Consider the following 11,341-nt stretch of genomic DNA (forward strand, 5'->3'; position numbering starts at 1 on the left):
CAGGCCATACGAGGGAAAACTCCCGAAGTGTGATAAGTGTAGTTTCCATCATCATGGGGCTTGCCATGAGATGCAGTGTTGCAATTGCCTAAAAATAGGGCACCATGCTCGTGGCTGTGGAGCACCGACACGACCCATCACTCAAGTCCCTTTCATCGGGACTAACCTTACACACGAGAGTAGTTATAAAGCCGAACGCTTTAGGAAGCAATTTCCAAGGTGGAGTAATGAGGAAGGCACTCGTGTCCACATAACACTGGCCAAACACCTCACTTCCACCACAAATATTGGTGCTATCCAGATATGTCACCAATGCGGTGAAATTGGACACTTCAAGAAAGATTGCCTGATAGCAGAACTCGGGATCACAGCTGCAGGAGAGCCTACGCCGGAACCATTGTTAATGTAATTTAGGCGTTTCGTTGTAACAGACTTATAAACTATCCAAAACTATTGCAACTAAAGTAATACCTTTTGGCGAGATCCTGTCTGTATAGGGATTCTCGTGCTGCGTATACTTTTCTTTTGTAGTATACCTTATTCGCAGCAATAGTCCTGTAGAAAATCTAAAGTACTGTAACTTTGTTCATGGTTGCACGGTTATGTTTTGTCTGTAAACGCCTTATGTTCAAATCTAATGTCTTTAAAGTTTCTGTATGATTCCGACATTATCATACGATTAGATTCAATTTGATCCATGCCATAACAGCTTCATACGTACATCCCTTTATCAGTAAATGTCGCTTTAGCAAATCCGTCATATCAGAACACCGAAGTACTCATGCCAGGAGTACCTCTTAGTTATTTTTCCAAAGAAACCCCCGAAGTACCACTCGTGCAGTACGTCAAGTTCAATCCAAGGATTCATACGATTGATCTATCACTGAGGAATGTATGCATAAGAGTGATATATAATCAAGGTTCTACAGGTTTAGAATTGACGATTCCACTTTAACTTCTTTTTCCCCGATGGGATGTGAGCTTAAAGAAGAATCAGTTATTCGACTACCTTTTCAATCTTAATTATATACGACTCGTATACACGAAATTGTGATTGTGAACCATGTATGAATTCTAATAAGAACTTCAGGACGGAGAACTGCTCAAGACTACGAGTAATCACATCGTCATGTGAACAAACTTAGAACCTAGTACGACTCCTGTAAACAGATCTCCCTACAGCTTAAACACCTACGGAGACACAAGAATAGTACACACAACTTAGCGAACCACACAGAAATAGAATTAGAAGACTAGGCTTCTCACCCTAGAGAACCCCAGTCTTATTCTCCCAGAGATCGACGGATTACATCGTATGTGCCTCGTATGTCGAGGACTCCGTCAAGATTTTTCATTAGAAATCGTTATCTCTGCCTCGCATAGATGAAATGGTTGAGCAAACGCAAGGAAAGAATTACTTTCAGAAATGGATCTGAGATCCGAATATCACCAGTTCGAGTGTTAGGGAAGGATGTCCGTAAGACTATCTTCCAAACTCGATACGGACACTTCGAGTCCGTAGTGATACCCTTCGGATAGGACCAATACGCCCATAGTTTTCATGAGCTATATGAGTAGGATACATCTTTCTTACTTGGATCAGTTCGTCATTTCTCTATGTAATGACTTACTTATCTACCCTCGTAGTAAGAAGAAAACCCATGGAAACATTTCCTTCAGAGGAACTTTTCGTGAAGTCCTCTAGGCGCGAGTTTTGAAATTTAAGAGTCAGATTCCTAAGACACACTATTAGTGATGTGGGAATCCTGAGTACTCTTTCAATTTTTCAAAACAGTTGAGAAATTTGTCGACACCTGAGACGCCGACAGTCATTCGCCAAATTCTAGGTCTTACCGACCTATTGTGATAGTTCATTTAGAACTCCTCGCAAACTACAGAAACCCGTATGACTTTGACCCAGTAAGGGGTGGCCTTTGACTGGGAAGTTAAGCAAGAAAAGGAACCATTGGAATTCCAAGTGAGTGACCAAGTTCTTTACGAGAACTCACTCTGGGAATGACTTAATACGCTTCGGATCGCATGGAAAGCTAAATCCAATATAGTTAGTACCTCCGAGATTCTTATCAGAATCGGTCCTGTGTCTCGCACACCCTAGACCTACTCCGTGAACTCAATAATGTACATTCTACTCTTCGCGTCACGATCGTGAAACCATACCTTTCCGTTAGGACTCTAGTAAGTCCAATCGTCGAGATCCTCGCCTTCGTATTAGAACCGTAGTGACCCTCGACCGAGAGTTCAAGCGGACGAAGCAACGCCATCGCCCGTTAGTGAAGGTTCATTGGGATGCCAACCGAGAACCCGATTTCACTTAGGTGCGCTAGAACCAATCGATTAGGAAGTTTCCTCCTCATGACTCGATCATTCATGCCTACTTCCTTATCTAAATTCTAATTTCGGGACGAAATTCCCTTCAACAGGGGGATGATGTGACAACCTGGAATTTCCATTCCGTACAAACCATTTGAAGCCAATAGAAGTAGAACAGTTACAGTGCAAATTCAGACTTCGAGTATAAGTTTGGCAGTTTTTCAGGATTTACATTTAAGGAGATATCAGGAGAGTGGATGCACTAGGGTTTTGTGCAACACTGTTATTCCAACACTCTGCTATATTAGAAATCATTTCAGGAATAAAAATATTTTCTGCCAAAAATATCTCAGGACTATAAATAGAATTTTGAACCAAATTGGTTCATTAGTTACATTCCATTTAGAGAAAAGTCAAAATTCTCTCTCACGGATCTTCAGGTTTTTATCCCAAATCGTGAGTACACTTCTCTAGTCGTCTTATAATGCTTGTTATGTGCTTAATAACTTAGATTACATATCAAATCTGTGAGATTCAGGAGTTTACCGCCCAAGAACGTTCTTGGAGAGTAAACTCCATAATGTGGCTTAAATGCTACCTAGTCTTTTACCCATGTTAGGTAACTACCTTAGGCTTGTATGCTAGTGTGTATATGACTAGAAAACATCAAAATTGGATCAAGACCCCAAGATTTGGGAGTTTACCGCCCAAGAACACGCGGAGAGTAAACTACATTTTAAGGGCTAAAAGTGTCCCAAAGTCCCTCAAAGCCTTAGAACTCAAAATAGAAGCCGTCATTACATATTTAGGACACCAAAATCAATTAGAAACAAGGATGAAAAGTGAGTTCACGGCCAAGGGTGTTCTTGGGCCGTGAACTCCATGTTTAAGTGCCAAAATGCCCTTAAAAACCTTCCTTAAGCCAAGAGGGTAATTTAGACAAGTACCCTAATGTGTTTTGGACTAGCTAACACACTTAGAACACCAAGAGTAAGGTGTTCACGGCCCAAAAGGTTCTAGGGCCGTGAACTCCATAAAATGGTGCCAAATGGTGCCATAAACTCTTCTAAAGCCAAGTACAAAAGCCTAGTTTAGTTCCTAGTTAATTTAGAGACTTGAAAACATCATAAACACCCTCCCAAGGGAGTTTACGGCCGTAAACTCCAAGGGAATATGGTCCCAGGGCCGTAAACTCCTAAAAGGAGTTATATTATGCCCTAAACTCTTCCATATACCAAGCCATTAAGTAGAAATGCTTATTAGGGCCTTATAGAGCATCAAACATCAAATGGACACATAAGTATGAGTACACGGCTATAAACTCATGAGTTCACGGCCGTAAACTCATTTGGTAGTGTTGTTAGGGTCGTGAACTCCCTTATGGAGTTTTCCTTGAGCCCTACACACCATAGCTTCCCCTACAAACACTTAGATGCAATCCTAGAGGCTAATAACACTTGATAAAGGTGTTTAGCATGTCCTAGGGTGTCTTGACTTGTTTATTAGTTGTTTATAGACTAATTTGTTACATATATGTGAAATTATATGTTAACTAGGATCATAAGTGTGTTCAAGACTTCACTTGACACCTAGCGGTCCTACCTCTTCAGTTCATCCGTATCACCCACAACAGGTGAGTTCATACCCCTTAATCAATATTTTAACTATTTTTAAATGTTTTATGGGGCGGATACAAGTAGAATCATGCTACTTATTATATCAATCACATGTGATTAATAAGCAGCATTCAAATGATTTACTACTCATTAGCCGTTTTACCAAACAGTTTCCTTCAAATGATTTTCATAAACACTTTATATGTTCAAAACTCCTTATTACACTGTACATTTTACTCTGTATATTACATTTCAAACTTATTAACAATTGTGTTTCAAACAAATGTTTCTTTATACTAAACCATTTTATCAAACCCATGCCTTCAAAACCCTTTTATAGATTGACATCAAGTTGATCTTTTCTTAGAAAATATTTATGTTCAAAGGTTTTACAAATCTTATTTTATGCTTTTATATTATAAATTGCATGCCTATATATGTATATTTATATAAGAAATGTTTAAAGGACTTAGGAAGCCTATCCACCCTATTTCCTTTTTCTCGATTTGGATGTGGTCTGGTGAGATATCGGGTACCCGTCCGAAGGTCGTTTAAATATTAATTATATATCATGTGTACTTATATGGTCATAAAGGTCCTTCCAGTTCATCCAATGCCCTTGGGTAGCAAGGGTATACATCCATGTTCATACTTACCAGTTAGATTCCTAGTAAACTACCATAGGGGTGGTTTAGGAAGATACTAGAACTATTACTAGAACACAATATCATACTATGAGTCAGTTCATCATGAGTCAATACTTACTACTATGAGAACATATACAACTATACTAGAGAAGAACATATACAACTATACTAGAAAGAGAACATATACAACTATACTAGGAAGAGAACATATACAACTATACTAGAAAGAGAACATATACAACGATACTAGAATGAGTACATTACTATACTTGCTAGGTAGAGAGCACGTACATTATAGGTAGAACATTACAGTACATTACTATACTATTACATGATCACACTTACATGAGTACGCTTACATATACATAGAATAGACATCACTAGGTGCTATAACATGGAACCAGTTCAGGATCTAACTATACCGATGAATCACAACGAAATTGTGATCGTTATATCGAGTATACATGATCATAGTAATGTGGATGCTCATGGCTTGCATACATGCCGGGGTCATGGGTAGGTCCCAAAATCCCTTTGATAGGGGAGTGTATAGTCCGGGATCTAGACATCACATTATACCTTATCCCTCAAATAAGGCAGTTGAGTACCGATGTAGTTATTTATTACAAATGCTATAGTACTTAGAAGTATTACCCTAGACTTAAGGTAATTGGTACGGTTGTAGTTCGGTACTACACCATAGTACTATTTCATTTCCCCATTAAATTCACTTTGTGAATATTCACACGACGCGCGGTAATGTAGAAAACTATATTTTTGGTTAATGATAGTCAGACTTGGGAAACACTCACTCTTACAAGAGACACACACATGCACTAGATGCCTTGGTAGAAGGCTACATAAAGATCAGTTAAGTCTTGGTAGAAGACTCTCTGTTATAATAGGAATCATAGGGATTCCTAGAGCTTTTCAAACGTTTATAGTTGTTTTACAAACATTTTCATACTTACAATTCATATAAATACAAATCCTTACATACAAATTAAGACACTAAAATACTTATGTTCTCACCAGCTTCAAAGCTGATACTCGCTTTCAAAATTACTTGTATCCTCAGGTCATCATAGACAGGTACCGATGCAAGTATTAGGTAAGATGGAGCTCGTTGAAGACTCATCTTTCATTTTGATTTATGCTTTAGTGTTTATCAAAATTTGACAGAACATACTTGTATAATAATTCTATTATTAATGCAATGGATGATGTTGTTGCTTGTTTACTACTTTACATTGTTGTGATACTGTACATGATGTTCTTGGTTTCGGGGTGTGACAAACATCGAGTATTAAGCACTTAATGGAAGAAACTGCTTAATCTGTTCGTACGATGGGCGTAAGTTAGAGTACGTCGCACGTACATCTCAGGGACTCAGTACGATGTGCGTACGAGGGTGGTACGCATGGCGTATGCACTATAGATGGGCTCGGACTTGCTGTGGGCTTGTAAGCCTTTGGGCCTTAATTAGTCGTTGGTCCTGGTCACTTTTTGAGTTAGTAGGCCAGCCTATCTGTTTTGGGCCATGGTTCCTATGGTTGGGCTTTATTGGGCCATGAGGCCCATTAATGATTTTGGACATGGACTTTGGATCCATTAGCAAAGGAAGACTTTTTGGGCCATTGTGAAAGGACTTGGGATTTGGGTTCTTCAATTGGATTGTCTTCAACAGGGGTGTTACAGACTGTTAGGAGAGTTGCTTTTGAATTCAGCAGACAGAGGTGAGTATTCTCACCATACCAATGGGTCTAAGGCACCAAGGCCAACCCATTTAATGTATTATGGATTGACAGGTTGTTATGTGATATGTTGCTAGGACATTTGTATGGAAGTCCCCGGGGGTTCCTATAATAGTATATTAATACCATGAGGAGGTTCCTATGGCATTTCGTATAAGTCCTTGAAGGGTTTCCACGACTTCCTAGTATGTTTGTTTGTTTAGGTCGTATGATATTTCCATGATTAGTATGGACCGTGTGGAGGTTCCCGCGGCAATTAGCCAAAATCGCGTGGGGGTTCCAATGGCAGCTAGTAAAGACCACGTGGGGGTTTCCCGTGGCACTTGGTGTAAGACATTGGAAGGTTTCCACGACTTCCTTATATGTTTATATGCATGGCTTATATGATTTATGTAGCTTTTATAGCTAATATGGATTATGTGATTATGTGGACTGTGTGGGGGTATGCCCTGGGAACTCACTAAGCTTCGTGCTTACGGTTTATATTTTTTGTTTCAAGTATCATCGATTTGGAAAAGAAGGGCCCAGATTGATCGCAGTGCACACACCTTTGATTTCCGCAATAAATGATTTTTGGATGAACTCTGACAAATGTTTTACTTGATGTTTTGGAATGTTTGAAATAAATGGTATCAATTTTTTGGCTATAATAAAAATGAAATTTTTACCCTTGATTTTTGGGTGGTTATAAATGGAGCTCATATGCGAAAGTTACTGAATTTAGAAAATAATTAATGTTTGGGATTAACAAGCGAGTGACATGTGGCAAGATCTAGGCCACACCTTCTTCCCCATGACTTTGCACAAGATGGAGACACGTGGTTTGAGTATGCCCAGCGTAGCTCTATGTATGCCCCACATACTGAGTATACCCAACGTATGCGAGTGCTACCAGCCTATAAATCGAGCTCATTTTCCTCATTTCTCCACACCAATCTCATTAATTTCTCTACCAAACACCCCAAAACCCTCAAGGCTTTTCCCTAGAACCTCTTATGTCTTAGTAGTGAGTCCCGGAGTGCCAAAAGGTTCCGAGAAAAAGAGCTTTCGGCTCAGAAGTTCTGCCCTCGCAGAGCCTGATTTCTTTCTAAACTCCCATATAAGTGAGTTATGCTTACCATACTTTAAGTATAACGTATATTTAAGTTTACTATTGTTATTATGAACCTGTAAACAAGATTTACCAGTGATTCCAATTCGTTGTACAGATTGATCTACTTATGGGAATGAGGTCTAGCCTGCAATTTAGTGAGGTGTTTAAAATGGGATTTCCAAACAGTATACTTCATATACCAAACGGACCCTACCTTCGATATGATCCTACTTGGTTGTTCCTTACTTGATAGATCTTGAAGTAGACTTTGAGTTAATGATGAATCTAGACGAATAATTAGCCGCAATAAATATTAAACTAAAACTTAGCAATAATAATGCTAGGTTACATCAAAGAAAAAGACAATTGCTAGAAGTGAAGCGCTGCCCAAATTTCGAGTCGTCACTTTAACAAGTGAGTGCATAGTCCCTTTCATTAACATGATTTAATACAAGTATTAATTAAAGTATTAATTATATGTTTATGTGTGAGATATTTGATATTGCCTGAAATAGGTGTTAAAGAGCATATATGATAATATATGATGATTTAGGATACATGATAAACCTAAATAAATTGAGATAAATATCAGGTAGTATTTCCATATGATTATGGGTGTGATACACAGAGGGTGGAACTTTAAAATTTGTAAGTGATCCGAGAGCATGGATTAGACATAGTCATTTTTCCTTAGTCCGAGAGTATGGAGAGGGCATAGTCATTTGTCATTAATCCGAGAGCGTGGATTAGACATAGTCATTAGTCCCTAGTCCGAGAGTATGGAGTGGGCATAAGTCATTTGTCATTGATCCGATAGCATGGATTAGATGTAGTCATTCATACCTAATCCGAGAGTATGGATTAGATAAAGCCGTTCATTTTAGATCTGAGAGTATGGATCTTGTCGTTGTGAGGTTCAACGGGGTGGGGTAAATTGCTTATGTGAGGTGAAATTGTATGATGCGCGCTCTAATATATATATATATATATATATATATATATATATATATGTATGTATGTATGTATGTATGTGTGTTATAACATAGTGGGAGTGAAATCCCTATGTACTTACCAGGTTTCCCAACCTGACCCACTTAGTTTATTATATGACAGGTAGCGGTATGAAAAATACATTTTGCTGAGAGATTCAAGGAGTATTAAACCCCTAGTTTAATTACTATAAGGCTTGTAATATGTCGTTACGTTTATGTTTCTGTATTGACGATGGCATCCCAATGTTTTAATATAAACAAAATATATTTCTTCGGAATGCTTTGATAATATCATTATGATGTTTTCTGGGAACAAATCCTGCAATATTATTCTTCAAAAAGGATACTATGATTTTAAAATAAGCATAACAAAATCGGTCTTTTCTAGCCATGAATTTGGGGATGTCACACTTGAGGATCTTTTACAAGAGGAGGGAGAATTTGGTTGTGGAGAGATTAATAAAGCTATGTTGAAAAAGAATGTCAAGAATCTGATGGCGATGAGGATGAATCTGAAGGGGATGAGGATTTAACTGATGAGGATGAAAAAGAATTGATGTTAATAAAGTTAGCGGTGTGGAGGTAATTTTAAAGTTTTATTCATTTATGATTTCATTAGTATATTCATTTATTATTTTTATGATTAAGTATTTAATTTTAAGTGTCTTTTTCTCGTGTAGGAGTATGAAACAAAATTTCATATATGCATTTGAAAATTAAGGATTTAAGAAAGGAGCTTTTTGTAAAAATAAATGATTGAGTGTTAAAGTTTCCTGAAAATGAAAATTTGAAACTTCAGAAATTATTGTTGTTAGATGAAGATTTAAGTGCAGAAAAATTCAATTTCGGTCATGATTCACTACATTGTGAACAATCAATCTTGACACATGCTTTTGGTTATTATAATAATGAAGATGAAGGCACAAAAGTTAATGAAGATGAAGACACATAAGTAAATGATCTTGAAGATGATGGTGAAGATTATATGAATGTTTTTCTAAATGATGATGATCAAGGTAAAGGTTGTGGTGCTGAAGTTGATGTCAATGATACTACATTTGAGGACCAGAATGATAAAAATGACGCTCAAGGTAAAGTTGATGGTCGTGATGGTCCCGAATGTGATGTTAATGATCATGCACATTAGGAACATATTAATAAAATTAATGATTTGTTGAATGAGAAGGATGATGATAAAAATGATGATGTTGTTGGTAAAGGAAATTTTAGTAATGAAGATGTTAACCAAGGAAACACAAGTGGATTCAATGAAGAAGATGTCATTAATTTGAATTCGATTGTTGGAAATGTTGTTAAGAGTGTTGGTCTAGTTGATGGTTTTGAAGGTGATGTTAATGATATCCAAGAAGGTATAAGTTTTCGTCAATTCATGTGTAACCCAACTTTTGAAAAATTTCTTAATGATTTGGATCAATGCAAACATTTATTATTATTTTTTATATATAATTTACTCATATATGATTTTAATTTTGTGTTTTTGAATATTATAGGTATGAGAATTTGGTTGGGTGTGGTATAAATCAGAAAGCAGCTGAAGATGATATGAATGACATTTTGACTAGTAAGTATTTATGTATCTAATGTTTATACATAAAATATATATGAATATGTTATATAGATGATTCACTTATGATTTTAATAATTTAGGAACTTTAAATTTGGGTTATGATGATACAAACAAAGAAGGAATTTCAGATGATACTGTTAATAAAGTTATTGGAGAAAAGAATAAAGACGATGAATCAATTGCTCCAAGTTTGGTTAAAGGTTGTGTTGGAGGTGAAGGTTTAAATGATAAGGCAAAGAAGGATGGACAAGGTGTGGTAGAATGTGAAGTTGGTACTGATTTCGAAAATAGGGTAGAAGATGATTCAAATAAAAATTTAGACCACGGTAACGAGTTTATAAATATTTTTTATTCATATATGATTGTGTTTAACAACATTTTTTATGTTTGAATAGTTTTTTTACATTCATTTATGATTTTAAATTGTAGGTGTAGAAACTATTTCTTGTATGCGAATTCTTAGTCCTGATTATTTAGAGTATTGGTATGATCCAGATGTTCGTTAATGCTATTTGAAGGCAGTAGGAGATCAAAACAAGAATGAAAACCAAATAGTAGAGGATTCAAGTGTTAAAGATGGAAAAGAAAGTAACAAAGAGGAGAAGAAGGTAGTTGGAGAGGAAACTACTAAAGAAGGTGATGAATTAAATAAAGATCAAAAAATTATAGAATGGAAGGATTCTAATGAGACAAAATCATTGATAAAAGACAAAGCGGAAGGGAAATTTGAGAAGTTTTCTGGTCCAAGCTTTAGCCTTGGTTTTAGTCAAGATTCTCAAGGCTTTAAGAATCCATCCTAAAGTCAAAGTTCTCCTAAACCGATGACAAAGAAAAAGCTTAGGGATAGAACTTATTTGTCAAAATCAAGTTCAAGGCCACAGTCTGCTATTCCAACTGTTGATATTATTAATGTTATTCCAGTTTCTTTTGCACTCGCTGTGGCTATATTAGAAGGACCATCAAAAGCAAATTCTGACCAACGAAGAGTGATAAACGAAGAAGGTCCATCAAAAGCAAAGTTTAAGCAACAAAAAGATATAAATGAAGAAGGAACATCAGAAGTAAGTGTTGAAGGAAAGCGAGAAATGAAGGTTAATTATATTTATAAGTCACCCTTTAAGAAAGGTTAATTGATTTTAAATTCAGTTTGAAAGCAGAAGAAAATATTGTTTGTGAATGGCTTTTCAATCTTCAAGGAAATCCAGGGTAAGTTTTTTAATGATAAGTGTTTATTTTTATAAAGACAAGTTTTTATTTTTAATTACATTTAAATAAATATCTACAAGGATATTATTGTGCTTATGCAATCGAATGATTAAA

The 11,341-nt window shown here is 36.5% G+C and overlaps 1 protein-coding gene across 1 annotated transcript; it reads left to right on the forward strand.

Moving 5' to 3' along the window:
* Window positions 1-9,418: 9,418 nt before the first annotated feature.
* On the forward strand, window positions 9,419-10,821 carry LOC111893731 (uncharacterized). Its single transcript, XM_023889797.1, has 6 exons — window positions 9,419-9,559; window positions 9,620-9,825; window positions 9,945-10,015; window positions 10,102-10,347; window positions 10,451-10,468; window positions 10,544-10,821. The coding sequence occupies exons 1-6, from the start codon at window positions 9,419-9,421 to the stop codon at window positions 10,819-10,821; spliced, it is 960 nt and encodes a 319-aa protein (XP_023745565.1).
* Window positions 10,822-11,341: the final 520 nt, after the last annotated feature.

The sequence above is a fragment of the Lactuca sativa genome, chromosome 1 (assembly GCF_002870075.4).
Source record: "Lactuca sativa cultivar Salinas chromosome 1, Lsat_Salinas_v11, whole genome shotgun sequence".
Lineage (NCBI taxonomy): Eukaryota > Viridiplantae > Streptophyta > Magnoliopsida > Asterales > Asteraceae > Lactuca > Lactuca sativa.

Coding starts and splice junctions, on each gene's coding strand:
- LOC111893731 (XM_023889797.1), top strand. CDS start 9,419: ATGAATGTTTTTCTAAATGATGATGATCAAGGTAAAGGTTGTGGTGCT. Junction 9,560..9,619: donor GTGATGGTCCCGAATGTGAT/GTTAATGATCAT, acceptor TTGAATGAGAAG/GATGATGATAAAAATGATGA. Junction 10,016..10,101: donor TATGAATGACATTTTGACTA/GTAAGTATTTAT, acceptor TTAATAATTTAG/GAACTTTAAATTTGGGTTAT.